The 26,300-nt window shown below is 43.8% G+C and overlaps 1 protein-coding gene across 1 annotated transcript in view; it reads right to left on the minus strand.

Moving 5' to 3' along the window:
- Nucleotides 1–26,300, minus strand: part of DOK7 (docking protein 7) — a 108,049-nt gene extending 81,749 nt beyond the window's left edge. The window contains exons 1-4 of the mRNA XM_073343207.1: nucleotides 26,214–26,300; nucleotides 25,988–26,033; nucleotides 11,754–11,984; nucleotides 5,458–5,658 (exon numbers count right to left, since the gene is read on the minus strand). Of these exons, the coding sequence (XP_073199308.1) occupies nucleotides 5,458–5,658; nucleotides 11,754–11,984; nucleotides 25,988–26,033; nucleotides 26,214–26,267 (532 nt within the window). The 5' untranslated portion in view covers nucleotides 26,268–26,300. The remainder of the gene's footprint in view (nucleotides 1–5,457; nucleotides 5,659–11,753; nucleotides 11,985–25,987; nucleotides 26,034–26,213) is intronic.

Consider the following 26,300-nt stretch of genomic DNA (forward strand, 5'->3'; position numbering starts at 1 on the left):
CTGGGTATGTCTACTCTGGAATTAGACACCCACGGCTGACTTGGGCTCACAGGGCTCAGGCTAAAGGACTGTTTAATTGCAGCATAAACATTTGGGCTCAGGCTGTAGCCCGAGCTCTGGGACCCTCCCCTCCCACAGAGTCCCAGAGCCTGGGCTCTAGCCCAAGCCCAAATGTCTACACTGCAATTAAACAGCCCCTTAGTCCAAGCCTCACAAGCCCAAGGTTTTTAATTGCAGTATAGACATACTGTTGATAATGTTTTGAATGTTGCTAATGGCAGATAATAGAAATATGGCATTTATTTATTTATTTTATTTACAATGGCAGATTTTTTTTTGTGCAACTTATGACAAATGAATGCACAAGTTCTTGCTCTTTAATAGCACATGTACGACTTGCAGATCATGGCACATCTTTCAGTGGGAATTGTGGGCATTCGGGACCTGGATATATCAGCTGAACACTCTTGATAATAGATCAGTGTCCCCCCGCCCTGCCCAGCAAAAACACCAAAATAAAAATATATGTAAATATTACTTTTAAAAATAAAAATGAAAAAAGTCTACAGGGTTCTTCTTAGCCTGGTCTCCCACTGATTATTTTCCAACATATTCAGTAAACGTGGATACTGCTCATGGCGGACTCTGCATCAGATGACATACTGCACATTCAGTTACACCAATAAAACTCATACTAGATTAAGGCTAAAATATACTTTGTGGGGTTTTTTTTAACATGGATTACAGAGCCATAGCAACACTAACATTCACAACACCAGACATTGATAAATAGTTGACGACCATCCAGAACTCAGACACTTCACCTGCACAGACTTAACCATGTGTTTAAAGACCATTTTAATCAACATCATATCAAGAAGTACAGCATATCTTCCTGGGTCTGTGAAAATGCCCCTTTCAATAGGGGACAGCAGGCCTATTTCTTTTCTCACTGATAACAGTTTTACGCTAACTTCAGTGGCAATACTTCTGATTTACCCTGTGTAAGTGGGGAAAATCAAGCCCTTTATGTATCCTAGGACACTCACGTGGCTAAAGGTATAAACACCAATCGTTAAACTAAAAGTTTATTTACTATGTGATAGACCCTCAGTAATAATCACTTTGCTAACTGTGCAAAAAATTAGTGGCCTACACCTTTCTTTTGAAAGACTCAAGAGATGATGTAGCAAATTCTATATTGCTGAAATGTCATTCTTGAAAAATAAACTACAACGCGTTTACTTCTACTGTATGAAGTATACACATAAAACTAAACTCCAATTGACAAAAAAGAATACATTACATTTTGAGATGCTTTATATCCTTAAGTTATCATTTTTGTTTATTTTGTTCATTAATTTTCACCATTTTAGTGAGTCTGTATTTTATTGAATAAAGCAATAGTGCATGAAATATATATAGCACAGATTCTTGATTAATAACATCTCATTAATAAGAAATGTCTGAGCATCTCCTATATATCCTTAGTAATATACTATGACATTAATATACACTTCATTATTCACTACAAACAAACCCACAATATTTGCTACTTCCTACACAATATATTTAATAAAGTGGACAATACAAAACTTGTAAGGTCTATACACACTTACACAGTCATGTTTCAACATCAACATATTAAATAACATCACAAAGATCAATCACTCTGACTCTGTCCTTTTCTATCAGTACATCACACTGAGAAAATACATAGAACTCTTAAATAATGTACCCTGGGACTATATTCCTTTTCAAATTGTAACTAAAGATTATTAATACACTATAGATAATAAACAGTATATATCCATTTCCATTACAGAACATAACAAGGGGGAAAGGTTAAGGCTGGCTTGGTACTACAGATCAGGTACTGGAGTGGATTATGTGGTACTAGGAATTGGCTGGTCCAATTGTCTATTCATTTCTAGTCTTTCTAACGTTTAGGGGAATATTTCTTACAGGTATATAATTTTTGTAAAGAAAGTTTAATTTAAATTCTGTGGCCTTTGGGTGTGAATTTCTCCCCACCCTCTCTGGGGAGCTCATCAGTGACCAGTCAAGTCCTCGTGCTGAACATCAATGACTGGATTGTCCCCTAACTCAGTGGTTCTCAACCAGGGGTCCGGGGCTCCCTGGAGGGCCACGAGCAGGTTTCAGGGGGTCTACCAAGCAGGGCTGGCATTCGACTTGCTGTGGCCCAGGGCAGAAAGCTGAAGCCCCAACACATGAGGCTGAAGCCTGGGGCCCCATGCCCCACCGCCAGGGGCTGAATCTGAAGAGTGAGCAACTTAACTTCATGGGGCCCCCTGTGGTGTGGGGCCACAAGCAGTTGTCCTCTTTGCTACCTCCTAAACACTGGTTCTGGCTTTTATATGCAGAAAAATGGTTGTTGGGGCACAGCTGGGCTGTGGAATTTTTAAAGCACGTTGGGGGGGCCTCAGAAGGAGAAAGGTTGAGAATCCCTACCCTAACTGAAGGGACATTCACTATTCCTTACAGAGCTGCACTCTGGGAACGCTTCATGTCCTTGTACGTCCTCTTGTAGCAGCAATGTTACACAATGAGGTGGTTTGACCGCAGGAGTAAACAGCACAATGGCATAAATTTACTGGCCAGCTATGAGACAACCAGCACAAATGCCTTCCCCAAAGTACTCAACTCCTTGCATTTCCCAGATTTCTTGGCTTAGTCAGGCAGCCAATGAAGAAACATCCTTCCAGAGCAGGATGGCTGCTAAGTAAGCATTTTCATTTTGGTCTTCACTTACCCCTAACATTTCTACTGTCAAGAAAGAAAACTACAAATGGAATTGCATTCAGTCATTCTCTTCTCATGTACACTAAGTAGCAGTAAATCTCTCTGCTTTACACCCATGGTAATAACATTCTCCTCTTCTCAGCTAAGCAAAGCACCAAACAAATCAACCTTTTAAACAATGCAGATTTCAGATACATTTTTAGTGGTTACTGGAGACTCTCTGTGGGAAAGGGAGGGGAAGGCACCAAAGAGAAGTGCTGAGGTTTTGTTAGTTACAGGCATGTGAGGCCTGGACTTCATATTAGTTTTCTATTAGCCAGTAAGGTACAAAAACTGCCATTTTCACTTTTGAGAAATTTCAGGAAAATATTCGGTTTTTTTCCAGTGAAATTTGCAGAAAACAAAACACTCTGAAGCCAACATGTTCCAATAGCAACATCCCACAAACCACAGAACTGCTCATCAAGACAACATTTAAAGCCCCCATTGCTCAGAGAGGGAAGGAGAATGTCTTCTCCTGAGGCATCTGTTTGAAGAGTCAGGGGGGAAAATTGAAGCCAAAGCATCACATCACTTTTGTACCATTTATCTAGTACAAATCACAGCATTTCTTATCTCCAAGAGAGCCTTAGTTCTAAGTGAATACAGTACTCCGTTCAAACAGTGAAATGATATACTCTCTCTTTTGAGGTGCTTATGTTAATAAAGATTAATACCTGATTTAATCTACCAATCTGTTACTAAATTTATTTAAAGGTTGCTTGGCATTTCCATGATAATTCCCTGCAGTGTGGGGATGAGGAGCTAAATATTGCAGTTGTTTCATATTTCATCAGTTCAAAACTTGGTACTCTGTACAAATGGTCAGGAAACAGCAACAGCTTCTAAAGGACTTTTCACTCCATTTTAGATGCTTGTGCAGAAACTCTACACAGTAAACTGCTCCATTCAAAACCTAAATACATTTAGCATTTTCAACAAGTAACTAAGGGCCACATTTTCTAATGCAAACTCTGAAATTACTCCTGCAGTGCAGCATACACGTATGTTTAAACACACAACCATCAACTGCATATGAACAGTTTTTTGCACATGCAAATCAAGTAGCTGCACCTGTGATTTCATGACCTGAAAGTGAAAATGGATATGCACATAACTGACAAGCACAGTTCCAAAGTTTGCTTTTGAAAATATGATGCTAAAGGACTATTTGGATTTGGCATCCTGCAAAATTATATTAGAGTGATTGATGTAATTTTGATCAACTGATAGATTTGAATGGATAGATTGATATGATAGTTTAGTAAAATAAATAATACACTGAGACTTGGTTCCAGTGGTGGATTAATGCACAGGCCCACAGGGCCCATGTTCCAGGGCCCCAGCAAATTTGAGGGCTCCTGCAGGAGCACCAGAACCTGGGTAGAAGTAGGGGAGGGGCCGCCAGCAACAGAATCGTGTCCCCTCCCCCTGCTCCTCCTCGTCCCCCTGAGGCCCTGCCCCCTGTCCAGGCTGGAGCCTGACCATGGTAAGAACCGCCCAGGGAGCATGGGCCACTGTGAGGAGCCCCTGGCCCGTGTCTCCACCACCCAGGGCAGCTGGAGGGTCCAGGGCTCCCTACAGAGTGGCCCAGACTCCCTGGGTGGCTCTTACCACAGCCCAGCTCTGCCGGTCTCCAGCTCGGCCAGGAGGCAGGGCCTCAGGGAGGAGGAGCAGGGGCAGGGCCCCATAGCGAGGGGGGCTAAGGGCCACCTCAGGCCCCCCACTGGGAAGAGGCTGGCGCCACTAGCAGGGGCTACACTTCACAGTGCGGGGAGCTGATCACCTTATCTCCCCCCACTGCGAAGCACCCTGCCACTGCTGCTCCGAGCCTGCACAAAGCTACTACACCCATGTCAAAAATGGGTGGGTGGGCATGGCCCCTCTGACTCCCCTGCCCCCCTGCCCTGCCCAGTTCTGGTGCCCCAAGACCCCCCATAGTGTGGGGAGCCCCAATGTTCTTTGTGCCCAGGGCCCTAATAAATCTTAATCTGCTTTTGATTGGTTCCGAAGACATTTCTCTGAAATACCCAGAATCACTAAGTTGTGTAATAACTAACGTATATAACCACAGGATTTTATTTTCATTATCCTTGTCCTCCCTCCCCCTTTCCTTCTTTTGTTTCTTACATGCCTTTGTTTTTTCTCATCTCAAATTAGACTATAAAACTCTTCAAGGCAAGGACTGTCTCTTACTTATTGTCTGCAAAAACAGAACCTTGATTCTGGTTGTACTGAGTCCTAGAGGAAACAACTATCCTCTACTACAATACAAATGATAATATAATCTTAGTTTAATAGATTTAAGGCCAGAAGGGATCATCTAGTCTGATCCATAGCACAGGCCATAGAATTTCATTCAGTTATTCTTGAACTGAGAGCAAAAAGTTGTGTTTGACTGAAGTATACCTTTCAGAAAGGCATCCAGCAATATTCACGCAACATCCATCACACCGATACTATTTTTGTCTGCATAACAGTGCTCAGTCCTGCAGCTTCTTGCATACATGAGTAGTCCCACTGAAGTCAATGGGACTACTCATACAAGAAGAGCTTCAGGATTAGGTCCCTAACTTGCACATTAATCAGACTGGTATTTATTTATCTGCAAATAGATTTTAAAAAACTAGAATGACAGTTTCCATTTGTACTTACAGAAGCCGCACCTGGTGCCCCCTTCAAAGATGAATCCATTAGGGACCGCTCCATATCGGCGCAAATCTGAGAGCTTCCACTGCCCCATGACCGTGGGTGGAAGGTCTTTTACAAGGACTAGAATGTCATTGCAGAAGTGAAGAGTAGCCGGTCCACTCTCCAGCTTAGTGCCAGGTGCTACAGCAACATGAAACCTATGAACTATTCGTGGGCAAAAAAAAAAAAAAAATACAAATAAACCAATTAATTATGGTAGCAAGCAGGAAAAAAAACAAGCATGTTTGTAACAGAAACCAGTTTATTTAATAGTATTGTGTAGACTGAGTCCTAGCTACTATGCCATTTGGATCTACTATTATCAGATAAGGAACTCAGAGCATTTTTTTCCCCTCTAATAGTTCTGGGTAGCACCCAGATATCTTGGCAATGGCAGTATGGTTGCCAACCCTACAGGATTGGTCTGGCGTCTCCAGAAATTAAAGATTATGTCGTGTGATTAAATCTCCAGGAATAAGTCCAACCAAAACTGGCAACCCTAAATGGCAGTCATGGATCACTTGCACAGATATTAGGCCAATTTAGCTTTTGGAGCAATGCATTTAGGCTGTGAGCCATAGTTCAGCAACATGACTGATTAGAGACAGCTTTTTTCAAACATCCTTAAAGGGTGATGTGTTCCTCAGTGGTCTCGTTTCCTACCCCTGTTGCCTTCCCCAAATGATTCACCTCATGTTTAACCATCAGGACTCAAGGACAAATATATTCATCCCCAGATAACTGCATTCCAATAGGGAGTAGAATCCTCCAGACATCTTGGCCACACCCTACCTCAATTCCATTGAGAAAAGGAGTACTTGTGGCACCTTAGAGACTAACAAATTTATTTGAGCATAAGCTTTCGTGAGCTACAGCTCACTTCATTAGATGCAGTCCATTCCATTCCACTGATTGCTCAACTCTTTGCTGAACCTCTCCCCACCTCCTTTACCCTCCTTCTTCAAAATGAACCCTCCTCCTCCGCCATGTCAGGCCTCCATAGGCACTTGCGTTGCTGCTGAAATTGGAGGGTGTGAATGGAGGGCCTCACTTTGACATTTCCTGCTCTCACCCTCCAGCCTGCTCTTTAGAAAGAAGCCACTGAGTGTTGACCCCTCTCTGGCTGTTCTGAGTTGCTCTGACGTTTCCTAGGCTGAAGGCAGGACTAGGAGCTGACTGATCAGGAGGATACCCCAAGAACTAGATAGGGGTTCACTTTAGGCACGGGGTTCTACCCATCCTATTCTCACAACAGTCACAGACTCTCCTCCCCACACGTACTATCCATGTGGTTCAGTAGACAGGGCAGCAGGCTAGGTTCTATTCCCAGCTATGCCACTGACTCACTCTGCCACCTTTGACAAGTCATCCCCAATCTTAGTGCCTTGGTTTTCCTACATGTAAAATGGGGATAATGACGCTTACCCACTTTTGTGAAGCGCTTCGCGATCTATGGATGAAAGGTGCTGAGTACTGTTGTTATTGCTGTATCCCAGGAAGTTAGTGGATTCTCAGGTGACAGATACCTCAAAACTGACCAACTTCCTAAGGATTACCTTGATCTAAAGTATTACTACATATTTAAAATATTAAAATATTTAAAATTTCCTCTGCATCAGAGGTGCACACTAAGCCCAAAAACTGCCTACTCATCACTAAAATCCACAGGGAAAGCACTAAAGAACCAATTCTTATAACTATTCTTCCCTTCTCCTTGACTAGATTTTCTCACCTTTAAAATGTCAGGAAATTTAACAGCATCTGATCTTTGCTTCTCATATAAGTATTCTGCTGTGTTCTTCAATAAATTACCATCTAGCTATCAGACAACTCCTCATCTATACCTGCATTTGATAATTTCCCTAAGGTCCTAGCAGAATTAGCCAGAAAGTAATTCAAGAGAAATGTAAAAGGAAGCCAGAGAGAGAACTCACCATAGCTCTACTTATGGCGTGGCTCCAAAACACTGCTGGGGAACAAATCTGTGTTCAGGTGATATTGCTTGTCTGCTGTGTGATTATTACCACTTATTTAGAAAAATCCAATACACTACCAAAGTGAAACCAAATCATCGCTGATTATAGAATGTTCCTTATTCAGTCTTACATCAACTTAGACATCACTCGGACGTTACTTCTGTTTGTACAAGATGGAGCTTTGTAAGTAGCCCTAGTTTAGAGGCTACCAGACTATGAGCTTAGTGGTTCTGTTCCACCACATCTAAATGATGAACAGGGTAACTAATGGTTGCAAGCTCCAATTGCTGCATAAATAAAAAATTGACAGCTAGAGTTCCAGAATCACCCCTAAAATGTGCCAAGTCAACACCTAGATTTAAACACACCCAAATTTGAGGAAAGTTTAGATCTGGATAGAAACTTTGTGGTATAGGCCCAACTCTGATGTAGCTGTAGAAAGCAGCAGTCTTTCCTTCCTGAAATGTAACTTTTACAGTGTAGTCCCCAAACCTCCACTCTACACAGGAATACAGGCATTGGCACCCTGACACCAGGACTGTCTGGCTATGTAGACTCCCTCCTCAGGCCCTACTCTATCAGCACTCCCAGCTATGACTCCCAGACACCACTGACTTCCTGAGGAAACTACAATCCATCGGTGATCTTCCTGAAAACACCATCCTGGCCACTATGGATGTAGAAGCCCTCTATACCAACATTCCACTCAAAGATGGACTATAGGCCATCAGGAGCAGTATCCCCGATAATCTCATGGCAAACCTGGTGGCTGAACTTTGTGACTTTGTCCTCACCCATAACTATTTCACATTTGGGGACAATGTATACCTTCAAATCAGCGGCACTGCTATGGGTACCCGCATGGCCCCACAGCATGCCAACATTTTTATTGCTGACTTAGAACAATGCTTCCTCAGCTCTCGTCCCCTAATGCCCCTACTCTACTTGCGCTACACTGATGACATCTTCATCATCTGCACCCATGGAAAAGAAGCCCTTGAGGAATTCCACCAGGATTTCAACAATTTCCAACCCACCATCAATCCCAGCCTGGACCAGTCCACACAAGAGATCCACTTCCTGGACACTACGGTGCTAATAAGCGATGGTCACATAAACACCACCCTATACCGGCAACCTACTGACCGCTATTCCTATCTACATGCCTCCAGCTAGACCATACCACACGATCCATTGTCTACAGCCAAACTCTACGATACAACCGCATTTGCTCCAACCCCTCAGACAGAGACAAACGCCTACAAGATCTCTGTCAAGCGTTCTTACAACTACAGTACCCACCTGCTGAAGTGAAGAAACAGATTGACAGAGCCAGAAGAGTACCCAGAAGTTACCTACTACAGGACAGGCACAACAAAGAAAATAACAGAATGCCACTAGCCATCACCTTTAGCCCCCAACTAAAACCTCTCCAATGCATCATCAAGGATCTACTACCTATCCGGAAGGACGACCCATCGCTCTCACAAATCTTGGGAAACAGGCCAGTCCTTGCCTACAGACAGCCCCCCAACCTGAAGCAAATACACACCAGCAACCACACACCACACAACAGAACCACTAACCCAGGAACCTATCCTTGCAACAAAGCCCGTTGCCAACTGTGTCCACATATATATTCAGGGGACACCATCATAGGGCCTAATCACATCAGCCACACTATCAGAGGCTCGTTCACCTGCACATCTATCAATGTGATATATGCCATCATGTGCCAGCAATGCCCCTCTGCCATGTACATTGGCCAAACTGGACAGTCTCTACGTAAAAGAATAAATGGACACAAATCAGATGTCAAGAATTATAACATTCAAAAACCAGTTGGAGAACACTTCAGTCTGTTCGGTCACTCGATTACAGACCTAAAAGTGGCAATTCTTCAACAAAAAGACTTCAAAAACAGACTCTAGCGAGAGACTGCTGAATTGGAATTAATTTGCAAATTGGATACAATTAACTTAGGCTTGAATAAAGACTGGGAGTGGATGTGTCATTACACAAAGTAAAACTATTTCCCCATGGTTATTTCCCCCCTTTCCTCCCCTGCTACTGTTCCTCAGATGTTCTTGTCAACTGCTGGAAATAGCCCATCTTGATTATCACTACAAAAGGTTTTCCCCTCCCCCGCTCGCCTGCTGGTAATAGCTCACCTTACCTGATCACTCTTGTTACAGTGTGTATGGTAACACCCATTGTTTCATGTTCTCTGTGTATATAAATCTCCCCACAGTATTTTCCACTGCATGCATCTGATGAAGTAAGTTGTAGCTCACGAAAGCTTATGCTCAAATAAATTGGTTAGTCTCTAAGGTGTCACAAATACTCCTTTTCTTTTTGCGAATACAGACTAACACGGCTGTTACTCTGAAATCTCTCATTTCCCTCAGTTTTATAGTTGGCTCCCTTAATTCCACTGGATCCTCTAACCCTGCCTCTCTTGCCTCTCTCTCCCACCATCATCTCACTAGCTCCCTCTGTATCTACTCCCTCTGCAGAACACTTCTGGAGGAAACTCTCCACTTCAAGTTCACCCACTCCTCATTCTGTTCTGCCATCTTCCTTGAAAAATAGCTCCAGTCCTCCTCCCTAATGGTATCCCATACCTACAACCACCAATGCTCATTTGCCACCTTTTACTGCCCCCTCAAGTCCTTAACCACCATCCTTAAATTCATAGATTCCAAGGCCAGAAGGGACCCCGGTGATCATGTAGTTTGACCTCCTGCATAACACAGGCCATACTACCTCCCCCTCAGCCCAGGAGCTCGTTGACTTCAAGGAGAAAATTGTCAGGTTCTCTTGTAAGTTTCCTCCATCCCCTCCTAATATCCTTTTCTCCTTTACCTCAGTCAGACTCAGGTATCTTGCTCACTGTCTATTTCCAAACCGCCCACCCCTCCCCGTTTTGCCCCATGGCATACAAACACATTTTACTGTCCCCATCGTCAAAGAACCAAACCTCAAACAACTACTGTCCCATTTCCCTGGTTTCCTTCACATCTAAACTGAATGGACTGTGTACACCCACTACCTTAACTCCCTCTCCTCTAAATCCCTCCTGAATTGCCTCCTGTCTTGCTTCTGCACTCCACTGAAACTGTTCTCCCCAAGGTCTCCAAAGAGCTCTTCCTGACCAAGTTTTACGTACTCCATTCTGTCCTTTCAATAAGCCCTGTCCTTGCTCTGCCAACTGTGCCAACCTTCATGCCTCTCCAGTTCTTTCCCCAACTCCTATCTCCATGCCTTCCACACTGCCCCCTATGCCTGAAACAACTTCTCTATCCTGATACAGCAGGTTCCCCCTACACCTCATTCAGCTCACTTCTACCACACATACACACCCCATGCACACAAACTTATACTACATGTTTTCCCCACCCCAACACTGCATTAGAATGAAATCAGGAAAACAAAACAAACCCTGCCAAGCTTGCACCCTCCTCCACAATTCTCAGTGCATCTAGAGTTATCTGCATCTGTCTTTTAGACCATAAGCTTCTGAGGCAAGGGTGTCTTTGTATAGTGACACGCCCATCGTCAACACTTAACAGGTGATAAATTATACATAAATAATAATGATCATCAGTAATAATAAATGTATGTCCTAATGCTTTACCAAACACTAAAAGCCAATTACCCTGGATTATCCCCATATAATAAATTGTCGGCCACTACAACGCATTTCAGAGCTACAGATCTGAAAATGAAGGACATAGTAGATTAAAGTTAAACGTACAGGTGAGAATGGCATCTTTACTATGAGATTCTCCCATTACATGTATTTGAGAGGGGATGTTCAGCAGCACTGCTCATTATCTAGTCTATCAGACAGAACTGGGAGTGGGTATTAATTCCTGGGTTCTAATCATGGCTCTAACACTCATAGTTTTTGTCCTCCCTGAGCACAAGGATTTGTCATGAATCCATGTGCTATAGACACAATTAAAAGCTAAAGTTGACAAACCTCTGACTTGGATAGCTAGGACTAGAGCCCTGGCCCCTCAGCCCCACAAAACACAAGCCTTTAATACCTGAGCCAAAGAAGATAGTAGAAGCACGTTGCAGTTATTACCTTACCCTCTCTGTGGCACACCTCTAGTGGGCAGTACACACACATTACACACTGCATGTGACAGCTGACCTGGAGCACACAAGGAAGTGAAGGCTGTTGGCTCCAAGGCCAGTGACAATCTGGACCCTTTCAACTAAGGGTTTTGTTTGCATTCTTTCCAAAAGAGAAGAATGTGACAAGACAAAGGTTACCTTCCCCCAAACTGTAGCGAATCCGTACATCCCATGCATACATAGTTTCCTTGTTGTCAAATCCCAGCATCACGACTTGAGATAGACAGATGATAGCAAGTGTGTGATTTAAGCCCTCATAGGAGAGCCCAGGATCCAGGCCACAGATGTCTTCTAAGGTCACACTGCTCCTCTCCTTATGTCCTTTGGCTCGCTCAGATTTATCCTTGTACACCAACATGACTAAACAATCTGAAAGAAGCAGAGCTGTCAGAGAACCTGACGCGTAACGGAACACAATTCTCAGTACTCGACTTGAGAAAACACATTTGCCAACTGTGCCATAGGCTGGCTCAATTCAGTTTTCACTCCGTGGAAACTACTAAAAAAAATTGTAAAAAGTGAATATTTTCCAGGCTGTTTTTAAGGTGACTTAAGACAGACAGAGAAGAATATTTCTTGCAGATGACTGTCTCTCTCCAGAATTCTGCCCTTCAGCTTAATTTCCTGTCAAAACTATGCTTAAATCGTGATTTTTAAAGTTATAATCTTACTTTTAGAACGATAAACAAGATCAAGGGTAAAGAATCTCTTCTGGATAATGCCAATAATGGATCAGGTAGAGAATCACTTAAAGCTATGCCCTCTCATTTTTACCTAGCATTCACACTCATATTTCCTTTCTTAGAATTCACTGTGTTCTGAAGTGCAGGATTTGATGTAGGGCCCAAATCCTGCAATTCCCTGTGTGCAAATGGACTGCTGAGCCTGGGCAGAGCCCCACTGACTTCAGGGGGCACCATGCAGGCACATCAGCTCACTCTTGCACAAGAAGTTGCAGGCTTTGGGCTTAAATTGTATAAGTCAACATTTGATGCTTTATGTTCAATTTCTTTTTATTCATGGTGTCTGTGTGAGCCCCCGTAGGATGTGTCCAGGACTTGTATTATTTGTTTAAGATTTGACATTTGTGTTTTTATTTTGATGCTATTATACTGTTGGTGCTCTTTTGATAACAGTAATTGTTACACTTTTTACATTATGTTTTAAAATCTAGTCTCACTGTAAGTTCCATCATTATGACGCTCTTCCTTATCTCAGGCTTATGTGGGTGCAACAGACTGTACACCCCTGTATTCACCCCTTGCACACTACTGTAATAATCTTTGTACAAAGTATGCCTTGTGGGGTATCATTTGAAAACTTAATTTGCTGGTCATTATGGTCCTGGTAAAATACATCTAGCAACATTGTATGTAAATTACAAAATTCCACTTTATGGTATTACTAAAACATATTCCAAGTCTGGGTAGTGGTCAAACCAGTTCCTCAGAGACAAAAGGCAAGCTGATGCCTCAGGCCAGGTGATAACAAGGTCAATGGGCCATTACTTACTAAATGGTCATTCTTTGGCAGGAAAGGGGGCATGAGCGAAAAATGTTCCCATCCACACAAACTTTTTGTCTCCTGAATCTCAGCTGAAGATGCTTCTCAAAGGAGGAAGAGAACTATAAAAAGAAAGGGGAAGACATCCAAAGAGCACCCCTCTCTCTGTCCATTGAGTCACTGCACCAGAAGGAACAAAGGAAGTAGCTGTTAAACAGCAGAAGGGGTCCTGGCCTAACAAGTTTGGCCAGTAAGACTGTTGAGAGCATGTGGCGCGGAAAACATTTACTTCGAATATAACATTGCTTGTTAAATGAGACATGAGTTGTGTTTTATCTTTGTTTTGCTTGTAAGTGTTTCTGATTTGTATGCCTCATTAATTGTAGTCACTTAAAATTCATCTCTTTGTTGTTTTATCTAAACCAGAGTGTTTGCATTGAAGAGTTTGGGAAACTCCACTTGGGATAACAGGATTTGTTCACATCATTTCTATTAATAAAATGATGGTCTATTAATAAAATGATGAGCATGTCCAGGAGAGGACTGGGCAATACAAGACGTACATTTCTGGGGAAATATCTGGGACTGGGAGTTTGCTGCAGTATATTTCAGGCTGGTAAAAACCTGGGCGCAACTGGCAGTAAAGTGCATGTAAAAAAAAAAAGGAATACTTGTGGCACCTTAGAGACTAACCAATTTATTTGAGCATAAGCTTTCGTGAGCTACAGCTCACTTCATCAGATGCATTCAGTGGAAAATACAGTGAGGAGATTTATATACACACAGAACATGAAAAAATGGGTGTTTATCATGCACACTGTAAGGAGAGTGATCACTTAAGATGAGCTATTGCCAGCACGAAGGGGGGGAGAAAACCCTTTGTAGTGATAATCAAGGTGGGCCATTTCCAGCAGTTAGCAAGAACGTCTGAGGAACAGTGGGGAGGGGAGGGAAATAAACAAGGGGAAATAATTTTACTTTGTGTAATGACACATCCACTCCCAGTCTTTATTCAAGCCTAAGTTAATTGTATCCAATTTGCAAATTTTAATTCCAATTCAGCAGTCTCTCGCTAGAGTCTGTTTTTGAAGTCTTTTTGTTGAAGAATAGCCACTTTTAGGTCAGAAATCGAGTGACCAGAGAGATTGAAGTGTTCTCCAACTGGTTTTGAATGTTATAATTCTTGACATCTGATTTGTGTCCATTTATTCTTTTACGTAGAGAAAGTCCAGTTTGACCAATGTACATGGCAGAGGGGCATTGCTGGCACATGATGGCATATATCACATTGATAGATGTGCAGGTGAACGAGCCTCTGATAGTGTGGCTGATGTGATTAGGCCCTATGATGGTGTCCCCTGAATAGATATGTGGACACAGTTGGCAACGGGCTTTGTTGCAAGGATAGGTTCCTGGGTTAGTGGCTCTGTTGTGTGGTTGCTGGTGAGTATTTGCTTCAGGTTGGGGGGCTGTCTGTAGGCAAGGACTGGCCTGTTTCCCAAGATTTGTGAGAGTGATGGGTCGTCCTTCAGGATAGGTAGTAGATCCTTGATGATGTGTTGGAGAGGTTTTAGTTGGGGGCTGAAGGTGATGGCTAGTGGTGTTCTGTTATTTTCTTTGTTGGGCCTGTCCTGTAGTAGGTAACTTCTGGGTACTCTTCTGGCTCTGTCAATCTGTTTCTTCACTTCAGTAGGTGGGTACTGTAGTTGTAAGAACGCTTGATAGAGATCTTGTAGGTGTTTGTCTCTGTCTGAGGGGTTGGAGCAAATGCGGTTGTATCGCAGAGCTTGGCTGTAGACAATGGATCGTGTGGTATGGTCTAGGTGAAAGCTGGAGGCATGTAGATAGGAATAGCGGTCAGTAGGTTGCCGGTTTAGGGTGGTGTTTATGTGACCATCGCTTATTAGCACCGTAGTGTCCAGGAAGTGGATCTCTTGTGTGGACTGGTCCAGGCTGAGATTGATGGTGGGATGGAAATTGTTGAAATCCTGGTGGAATTCCTCAAGGGCTTCTTTTCCATGGGTCCAGATGATGAAGATGTCATCAGTGTAGCGCAAGTAGAGTAGGGGCATTAGGGGACGAGAGCTGAGGAAGCATTGTTCTAAGTCAGCAATAAAAATGTTGGCATACTGTGGGGCCATGCGGGTACCCATAGCAGTGCCGCTGATTTGAAGGTATACATTGTCCCCAAATGTAAAATAGTTATGGGTAAGGACAAAGTCACAAAGTTCAGCCACCAGGTTTGCCGTGACATTATCGGGGATAGCGTTCCTGACGGCTTGTAGTCCATCTTTGTGTGGAATGTTGGTGTAGAGGGCTTCTACATCCATAGTGGCCAGGATGGTGTTATTAGGAAGATCACCGATGGATTGAAGTTTCCTCAGGAAGTCAGTGGTGTCTCGAAGATAGCTGGGAGTGCTGGTAGAGTAGGGCCTGAGGAGGGAGTCTACATAGCCAGACAATCCTGCTGTCAGGGTGACAATGCCTGAGATGATGGGGCGCCCAGGATTTCCAGGTTTATGGATCTTGGGTAGCAGATAGCATACCCCAGGTCGGGGTTCCAGGGATGTGTCTGTGCGGATTTGTTCTTGTGCTTTTTCAGGGAGTTTCTTGAGCAAATGCTGTAGTTTCTTTTGGTAACCCTCAGTGGGATCGGAGGGTAATGGCTTGTAGAAAGTGGTGCTGGAGAGCTGCCGAGCAGCCTCTTGTTCATATTCCGACCTATTCATGATGACAACAGCACCTCCTTTGTCAGCCTTTTTGATTATGATGTCAGAGTTGTTTCTGAGGCTGTGGATGGCATTGTGTTCTGCACGGCTGAGGTTATGGGGCAAGTGATGCTGCTTTTCCACAATTTCATCCCGTGCACGTCGGCGGAAGCACTCTATGTAGAAGTCCAGTCTGTTGTTCACTCTCCTTACAGTGTGCATGATAAACACCCATTTTTTTGTGTTCCGTGTGTATATAAATCTCCTCACTGTATTTTCCAGTGAATGCATCCGATGAAGTGAGCTGTAGCTCACGAAAGCTTAGGCTCAAATAAATTGGTTAGTCTCTAAGGTGCCACAAGTACTCCTTTTCTTTTTGCGAATACAGATTAACATGGCTGCTACTCTGAAAAGTGCATGTAAGTCATTCCCAGCTATTGATGAGCAGTCCAGAAGTGCAGGCAACACCAGAAAGCAGTGTAAAAGACACCACAGGTTAGAGAGCACAGGTGATAGAGCTACTCACCAGTCTAGATTATACCCTGGGTATGGCAATGGCATAGCGTCAGGACAATGGGATGGCCAGCTATGACTGGAGCTGGAACAGGCACAAGCAGGGTCAGGAGCACTGCATCAGAGCTACCAGGCAGCAGGGAGTATCCCTGACAATTTAGTGACATTGAGTGTCTGCTTTCATTAGGAGCCTAGCTAGCTATCTTGGGGTCACCTGATTAGACTCCTGCTTGTGGATTCGCTGGATCCCTAGGACTCCCAAGTAATTACCTCAGATGACTCATCAGACTCAGGCTCATGATGACTCATCACACAAAGGCATCAACTCCTTGCAGGGCTAACCACTGCTGTAATTTATAATGTGCAAGTGGGCAGTTACACCTGCTTGCAGCCCCACGGACATCAAGGGGGCTTTTTATAGGCACATCAGCCCATCTATGCATTGTAAAGTGCAGGTCCAGGGCCTAACTCAACTGAATTTCATGACCCTAGGATTAACACACATTAACGTACGCATTTTGTATGCATTATAGACATGCATATGGTTTTCCATGTGCTTCATGTCATAGCCAGCAATTTCCTTAATTTCCTAAAATTAAGGTATTAAATATTAAAAGAGCTAGTGTTGACATCAGTAGTAAAAGTACTGTTGTCTCATATTAAGTCATCTTTGTGATACTCTAAATTTAATGAAAAACATGTTTTTAACTTGATACTGTAAAAATCCCTACAACATTCCTTATCTATGTTACAAATAACACCACTGTTGTCAACTCCATGCAGTCAAAATTCATGAATTAGGCCTCCAATCATGAGATTTTAAATATAATAAATGTGGGATTATTTTTGTTTGCTTTCTGGTTTCTGAAATGTTAGGCTTCACTTGAATAACACTTCCAAGCTTTTTCTCCACAACCATGAAATATACTTTAAAAAAGAAAAAGAAAATGAAAAAGAAGAGAAAGAATGAGTTGTTTTAGAGTAGCAGCCATGTTAGTCTGTATTCGCAAAAAGAAAAGGAGTACTTGTGGCACCTTAGAGACTAACAAATTTATTTGAGCATAAGCTTTCATGAGCTACAGCTCACTTCATCGGATGCATTTGTTAGTCTCTAAGGTGCCACAAGTACTCCTTTATTAAAGAATGAGTTGTAATCATATGATTCCAGGACCTAAGGGTTCAAGAAAAACACCCAATATGATCAATCTCACAATAAAAACCAAAAGTGAGCAAGACTGTAACACCATAGTTGATAAAAATGAAAAGGATTCTTTTTTAAAAAAAATTTACTTTTCCCTACTTATGAGATTCAATTTGTCACTCCCCTGTTTCTCAGACTAAATTTCCATTGACTTCATTAGGAACGTTGCCTGAGTGAGGGCTGCAAGGTTAGGACCATATCATTCATTTATTATTTGCATTTATTTCAGTTTGGACAGTGAAAACGGATGAGCCAGTAGTAACCATTTTGTTCATGGTCAGCGTCACTCTTTTTGAGTTCTAGCAGAACACTGCAATGTTTGAATTATAAACACTTCAGGGGGATATTTCTTTGTTTAAAAAAAATCTAGTGGATCTTCTTAATATCATAGAAACATTTGTTTTGGTTTTAAATTTTGTAAATTCTTCAGGTTTACAAAATGTAAAATTGGCAGCAGTTTGTCCCAACACTCTCTGGGGTGGAAATGGAAACAAACCCCAATCCTGCAATCCGATTCTCCTGGGCAGACTCCTAAACCTGCATGCAGTCCTGTTGACCCCCATAAGACACTAGTTCCAGGGTTAAAAGTGTCCAGGATTTGTCTGTGCTATCAGATTGCAAGATGGGGGCCACTGTTATTAAGAAGTATTATAGTTGCCATGTTGTCAACTTCCATTATTTTAATCATAATTCTTGTGGTATTTGGAGACAGCTCATGAAGACAATGACTATGTGAGACACTCAGCTTTTTTTCTTAAGTACATTTCTACCTAGAGCTGGCGGGACACACAAACACACACACTATTGTCCCAACCTGTGAAAAATTTTGAGATTTTAAAAAGTTTCCCATTGTGCAAAGAAACAAAAGCAAGATCTTTCTCAGATTTTTGTGAAGCACGAGAGAGAGAGAGAGGGTATGTCTACACTGCATCGGGGCAAGAGCCTCCCCATCTGGTTCCACAGACTCATGCTAGCAGGTCTCACACTACCATGCTAAAATAGCTGGGCAGATGTTGCGGCCTGGACAGGAGCTCAGACTCTGAAGCTGGGCAGGGCCTCCAGATCCTGAGCTGAAAATGCCATCATGACTAAACAGAGTAAAAGAGACAGTGAGAGACAAAAAGACATCTTTTAAAATTGGAAGTCAAAGCCTTCTGGGGAAAACAGAAAGGAGAATAAATTCTGGCAAGTCAAATGCAGAAGGATAATTAAGCAGCCCAAAAAGAAATTTGAAGAACAATTAGCAAAAGACACAAAATGTAACACCAAAAAAATGGTAAGTACATGAGAAGCAGGAAGCCCCACAAGCAATCAGTGGGGCTACTGAATGATCAAGTTGCTAAAGCAGCACTCAAGGAAGACAAGGTTGTTACAGAGAAGCTAAATGAATTCTTTGCATCAGATTCCCACACCTCCCTCAGCCATTCTTTTCAGGTGACAAATTGAGGACCTGTCCCAGGTTGAGTTGTCAACAGAGGACATTTGGGAACAAACTGATAAAGTGAACAGCAATAAATCACCAGGACCACAGAATCATAGACTATCAGGGTTAGAAGGGACCTCAGGAGGTCATCTAGTCCAACCCTCTGCTCGAAGCAGGACCAATCCCCATCCCAGCCAGGGATTTGTCAAGCCTGACCTTAAAAACTTCAAAGGAAGGAGATTCCACCACCTCCCTAGGTAACGCATTCCAGTGTTTCACCACCCTCCTATGAAAAAGTTTTTCCTAATATCCAACCTGAACCTCCCCCACTGCAACTTGAGACCATTACTCCTCGTTCTGTCATCTGCTACCACTGAGAACAGTCTAGATCCATCCTCTTTGGAACCCCCTTTCAGGTAGTTGAAAGCAGCTATCAAATCCCCCCTCATTCTTCTCTTTCGCAGACTAAACAATCCCAGTTCCCTCAGCCTCTCCTCATAAGTCATTTGCTCCAGCCTTCTGATCATTTTTGTTGCCCTCCACTGGACGCTTTCCAATTTTTCCACATCCTTCTTCTAGTGTGGGGCCCAAAACTGGACACAGTACTCCAGATGAGGCCTCACCAATGTCGAATACAGGGGAACGATCACGTCCCTCGATCTGCTGGCAATGCCCCTACTTATACATCCCAAAATGCCATTGGCCTTCTTGGCAACAAGGGCAAACTGTTGACTCATATCCAGCTTCTCGTCCACTGTAGTCCCTAGGTCCTTTTCTGCAGAACTACTGCCTAGCCATTCGGTCCCTAGTCTGTAGCAGTGCACGGGATTCTTCCGTCCTAAGTGCAGGACTCTGCACTTGTCCTTCTTGAACCTCATCACATTTCTTTTGGCCCAATCCTCTAATTTGTCAAGGGTCCTCAGTATCCTATCCCTAGCCTCCAGCATATCTATCTCTCCTCCCAGTTTAGTGTCATCTGCAAACTTGCTGAGGGTGCAATCCACACCATCCTCCAGATCATTAATGAAGATATTGAACAAAACCAGTCCCAGGACCGACCCTTGGGGCACTTGATACCGGCTGCCAACTAGACATGGAGCCATTGATCACTACATGTTGAGCCCGACAATCTAGTCAGTTTTCTATCCACCTTCTAGTCCATTCATCTAGCCCATAGTTCTTTAACTTGCTGGCAAGAATACTGTGGGAGACCATTGCAAAAGCTTTGCTAAAGTCAAGGAACAACACGTCCACTGCTTTCCCCTCATCAACAGAGCCAGTTATCTCATCATAGAAGGCAATTAGATTAGCCAAGCATGACTTGCCCTTGGTGAATCCATGCTGACTGTTCCTGATCACTTTCCTCTACTCTCAGTGCTTCAGAATTTAGGACCTGCTTCATGATATTTCCAGGGACTGAGGTGAGGCTGACTGGCCTGTAGTTCCCCGGATCCTCCTTCCTCCCTTTCTTAAAGATGGGCACGACATTAGCCTTTTTCCAGTCATCCGGGCCCTCCCCCGATCACCATGAGTTTTCAAAGATAATGGCCAATGGCTCTGCAATCACATCCACCAACTCCTTTAGCACTCTCGAATGCAGCGCATCCGGCCCCATGGACTTGTGCTCATCCAGCGTTTCTAAATAGTCCCGAACCACTTCTTTCTTCACAGAGGGCTGGTCGCCTCCTCCCCATGCTGTGCTGCCCAGTGCAGCAGTCTGGGAGCTGACCCTCTTCGTGAAGATAGAGGCAAAAAAAGCATTGAGTAATTAGCTTTTTCCACATCGTCTGTCAACTAGGTTGCCTACCCCATTCAGTAAGGGGCCCACACTTTCCTTGACTTTCTTCGTGTTGCTAACATACCTGAAGAAACCCTTCTTGTTACTCTTAACATCTCTTGCTAGCTGCAACTCCAGGTGTGATTTGGCCTTCCTGATTTCACTCCTGCATGCCCGAGCAATATTTTTATACTCTTCCCTGGTCATTTGTCCAATCTTCCACTTCTTGTAAGCTTCTTTTTTGTGATTAAGATCAGCAAGAATTTCACTGTTAAGCCAAGCTGGTCGCCTGCCATGTTTACTATTCTTTCTACACATCGGGATGGTTTGTCCCTGTAACCTCAATAAGGGTTCTTTAAATTACAGCCAAGCTCTCCTGGACTCCTTTCCCCCTCATGTTATTCTCCCAGGGGATCCTGCCCATCAGTTCCCTGAGGTTGTCAAAGTCTGCTTTTCTGAAGTCCAGGGTCCGTATTCTGCTGCTCTCCTTTCTTCCTTGTGTCAGGATTCTGAACTCGACCATCTCATGGTCGCTGCCTCCCAGGTTCCCATGCACTTTTGCTTTCCCAACTAATTCTTCCCGGTTTGTGAGCAGCAGGTCAAGAAGAGCTCTGCCCCTAGTTGGTTCCTCCAGCACTTGCACCAGGAAATTTTCCCCTTCATTTTCCAAAAACTTCCTGGATTGTCTGTGCACCGCTGTATTGCTCTCCCAGCAGATATCCCATAAGAACCAGGGCCTGCGATCTAGTAACTTCCATTAGTTGCCGGAAGAAAGCCTCGTCCACCTCATCCCCCTGATCCGGTGGTCTATAGCAGACTCTCACCATGACATCACCCTTGTTGCTCACGCTTCTAAACTTAATCCAGAGACACTCAGGTTTTTCTGCAGTTTCATACCGGAGCTCTGAGCAGTCATACTGCTCTCTTACATACAATGCAACTCCCTCAACTTTTCTGCCCTGCCTGTCCTTCCTGAACAGTTTATATCCATCCATGACAGTACTCCAGTCATGTGAGGTATCCCACCAAGTCTCTGTTATTCCAATCACATCATAATTCCTTGACTGTGCCAGGACTTCCAGTTCTCCCTGCTTGTTTCCCAGGCTTCTTGCATTTGTTTATAGGCACTTGAGATAACTTGCTGTTTGTCCTGCTTTCTTAGTATGAGGGAGGAGCCTCCCCTTTTGCGCTCTCCTGCTTGTGCTTCCTCCCGGTATCCCACATCCCCACTTACCTCTGGGCTTTGGTCTCCTTCCCCCGGTGAACTTAGTTTAAAGCCCTCCTCACTAGGTTAGCCAGCCTGCTTGCAAAGATGCTCTTCTCTCTCTTTGTTAGGTGGAGCCCATCTCTGCCAAGCACTCCTCCTTCTTGGAACACCATCCCATGATCAAAGAATCCAAAGCCTTCACTCCAACACCATCTGTGTAGCCATTCGTTGACTTCCACAATTCGACAGTATTTACGCAGGCCTTTTCCTTCCACAGGGAGGATGGACGAGAACACCACTTGCACCTCAAACTCCTTTATCCTTCTTCCCAGAGCCACGTAGCCTGCAGTGATCTGCTCAAGGTCATTCTTGGCAGCGTCATTGGTGCCCATCTGGAGAAGCAGGAAGGGATAGCGATCCGAGGGCTTGATGAGTCTCGGCAGTCTCTCTGTCACATCGTGAATCGTGAATACCATTGTGACCAGATGGTATTCAGCCAAGAGTTCTGCAGTTTCATATTTGAGTTCCTTCAGAACTTCTAACTATGACATGTAACTTATCACTTAAATCAGCCTCTGTACCAGATGACTAGAGGATAGCTAATGTAACGCCAATTTTTTAAAAATCCTCCAGAGGCTATACTGGCAATTACAGGCCAGTAAGCCTTAACTTCAATACCAGGCAAATTGGTTGAAACAAATAGTAAAGAACAGCATGATAAGAGACATAGATGAACACAGTATGTTGGGGAAGAGTCAACACTGCTCTAGTAAAGGAAATCATGCCTCACCAACATACTAGAATTCTTTGAGGGGTTCATAAATATGTGAACCAGCGTGGTCCATTTGATGGAGTGTACTTGGACTTTCAGAAAGCCTTTGGCAAGGTCCCTCACCAAAGCTCTAAAGTAAGCAGTCATGGGACAAGGAAGGAAGGTTCTCTCATGGATCCATAACTGATTAAAAGATAGGAATAAAGGGTCAGTTTTCACAGTGGAGAGAGGTGAATAGTGGAGTCACCCAAAGATCTGTACTAGGACCTGTGCTGTTCAACATAGTCAAAAATGATCTGGAAAAAATGATAAACAGTGAGGGGGCAAGGTTTGCAAACAATAAGAAGTTACTAAAGATAGTTAACTTCAAAGCAGACTGTGAAGAGTTACAAAGGGATTTCACAAAACTGGGCGAGTGGGCAACAAAATGGCAGTTGAAATTCAATATTGAAAAGTGCAAAGTAATGCACACTGGAAAACATAATCCCAACTATACATACAAAATGATAGGGTCTAAATTAGCTGTTACCACTAAAGAAAGAGATCTTGGAGTCACCATAGATAGTTTGCTCATCCGCTCAGTGTGCGCTGGCAATCAAAAAAAGCTAACGGAACGTTAGGTACCATTTGGAAAGGGATTGATAATAAGACAGCAAATATCATAGTGCCACCATATAAATCCACTGTAAGCCCACACCCTGAATACCGTGTGTAGGTCTCGTCATCCTATCTCAGAAAAGATATTAGAATTGGCAGAGAAGGCAACAAAAATGATATGGAGTATGAAACAGCTTCCACATAAGCAGAGATTAAGAAGACAAACCGTTCAGCTTGGAAAAGGGACAACTGAGGGGAGATAAGATAGAGGTTTATAAAATCATGAATGGTGTGGAGAAAGTGAACAAGTGTTTTTTTTACCCCTTCATATAACACACAAAACGGGGTCCCCAATATAATTAATAGGCAGGAAGTTTAAAATAAATAAAGGAAGTACTTCTTCACACAACACACAGTCAACCTGGAACTCATTGCCAGGGGATGTTGTGAAGGCCAAAAGTGTAATTGGGTTAAAAAAAAATTAGATAAGTTCATGGAGGATAGGTCCATCAATGACTATTAGCCAAAATCAGCAGGGATGTAATCCCATGCTCTGGGTGTCCCTAAACCTCTGATTGCTAGAAGCTGGGACTGGACGACAGGGGTAGGTAGATCATTCTATAAATTGTCCTGTTCTGTTCACCACCTCTGAAGCACCTGGCACTGGTCACTGTCGGAAGACAGGATACCGGACTAGATTTACATTGGTCTGACCTCGTATGGCTGTTCTTATGTTCATTAGAACATATCGAACCATAAATGAAATTCTTACAGTAGTTGACAGCTTAGTCAAATACGAAACAGTGTGGTCTACACTGCCAAATTGTAAATCTCAGCTCAGGTTTCCTAGCTGAACGCTTCACAGTAGCTACTATTGCATAATCATTGTGTGTCCCACCTTTGGTTTTCAATGTTTGGTTTTGTGACCTTTTGTTTTAACCTCTTCCTAAAGATGTTTTAATAGACAACATCTATACAACAAAATGAAACATCACAATATCAGGGTTTCACTGGGGGAGTGCATTTCACAAAAGTATCAGGACCCACAAGGAAGATTAGTGCAATTTACCACCTCCTTTCTCCTTGATACAGAAATGCACCCCAGCCCCATCTACAGGGTGCAGATTCCCTTCCCAGCATGCTGTGCTGTCTCTTAAGTGAAATACATGGATAATCTCAAGCAGGGATCTTTAGCTTTAACTTCCATAGCTCACACTTACTTCCAAGCGAAACAACAGGAGCTGCATGTGCTCGTTTTTTATGAATGTTAGGTGTGGCGCTCTGACGCCTGGCAAGTTGCCGTTATAGGGCTCAGTTGGGCAAAGAATGGGCGTCCCTCCAAAGAGGTGAAAAACAGCTGAAAAAACTGCATTGTACATTAACTAACAGAAAGCCTCACAGACATTTTGGATTGCATTCTTGCACCTGTTAGCAGAAACAGCTGCAAACGCAAAGTTGAAGAGCTTTACCGTAGAACTGTTTAAAGAAATGAAAACTAAAAACACATCAAAGCAAGAGCACCCTGGTTTATGGGCATTCAACAATCATGGTTGATTTTAAATAATAAAAATAATACATTTTAAAGTGTAGAATAAGCATTCATGTTTTATTGATCTGCCACTTTCTGAAGAATCTAGTTTCCTACTTTGAGTACCTAAAGTCAGGAATCTAAATTCATATTCGGAAGCCTGAACATTAGCTTTATGAACAACAGACTTTGGGTGCTAAATAGAGACGTAATCAGCATGTAAATATTAATAAAAACAAAAATTTAGATTACTTAAACAATGATACATGTACCTAACTTTAGGCATGTTCATGTGAAAAACGGACCCTAAAGAAGATAAGATATAAACTAAAGTCCAAAGCCAACCAATAGTTCATAGTGATTCCAAAATCAGCTTTCAGGTGATGCAGGCTCACATACATATGCACAAGACAAAAACATGACTTTGCAGTCCATGTGACACTGAAAAATATTTCCAGACTTGAAAACATAACAACACAGTTCTGTGGGAGCCTTCAACTACATGATTTTCAAACTGCCCCAATAAGTTCACTAACAATTCAGGAACCACCCCTTCCACCAGGGGAAAAAGGCCACCTCGGAAGTGGTCAGATATTACAAGAGAGGAGGCCCAGATCAGATGGATCGAACAACCCAGCTGCTGTTGAACAGGGAACAGCTCCAACCCGAGTTGGAGCCAAGGGGGTAGCAAGCAGCCCCGAACAGATGAGATGTGGGAACTTGAAAAGAGAGAGTCCCGCGCCGCTGCACCAGCTTGGAGCCGGCAGTGACCCCCAAGAGGTTAAAGCCAGCCAGCCAGCCCTCCAGGGGAGGAACCACGAAGCCCGCCAGGTCCCCGCGCTAGCCCGTTGCCTTTCCCCTTCTCTCTTTCAGTTACACTTTGGGGCGCCCTCCATATCCTCTCTTGCTATTTCTAGCTGCTGGGCGCCCTGCCAAGTGACTGGCTGCTAGAAAAGGAGGGAAGAAGGAGAAACCAGCCCAGCCCCGTGTCTGGGGCGCGGGGAGAGTTTAATCTCCACACACCCGGCCCCCGGCGGGGCGCGCTCCCAGGTCTGGCTCTTCTGCCAGGAGCCCGGGGGAGGGGGATCTGTCTCCCCAGAGGAGCTGCCCACTCCCCCGCCCACAGCCCGCGGCGGCACCTACCTGCTACCGGGGAGGGTTTGCGCAGCACCAGCCACCTATTCTTCCACTGCGGAGAAACAAGGAGACATCAGCGTTAGCCCGCGGCCAGCTCTCCCCTCCCCCGCCAGCCAAGCAGCCCCCGGGGCTCGGCGCCCTGCCGGGGTGGGGAGAGAGGGGGCAGTCCCTGGGGGTGGGGGGGTAGGGGTAGGGCCCCCCCTGCAAAGCGGGAAGGCTGCAAAGCGGGGACCTTTTTTCCATCTCTCAATTTGACATGACCCTCCACCACCACGGAATCCGTCATCTTCAGTCATGATTCCGGAGCCAGACAGCTGCT

The sequence above is a fragment of the Lepidochelys kempii genome, chromosome 4 (assembly GCF_965140285.1).
Source record: "Lepidochelys kempii isolate rLepKem1 chromosome 4, rLepKem1.hap1, whole genome shotgun sequence".
In the NCBI taxonomy this organism is placed as follows: Eukaryota; Metazoa; Chordata; order Testudines; family Cheloniidae; genus Lepidochelys; species Lepidochelys kempii.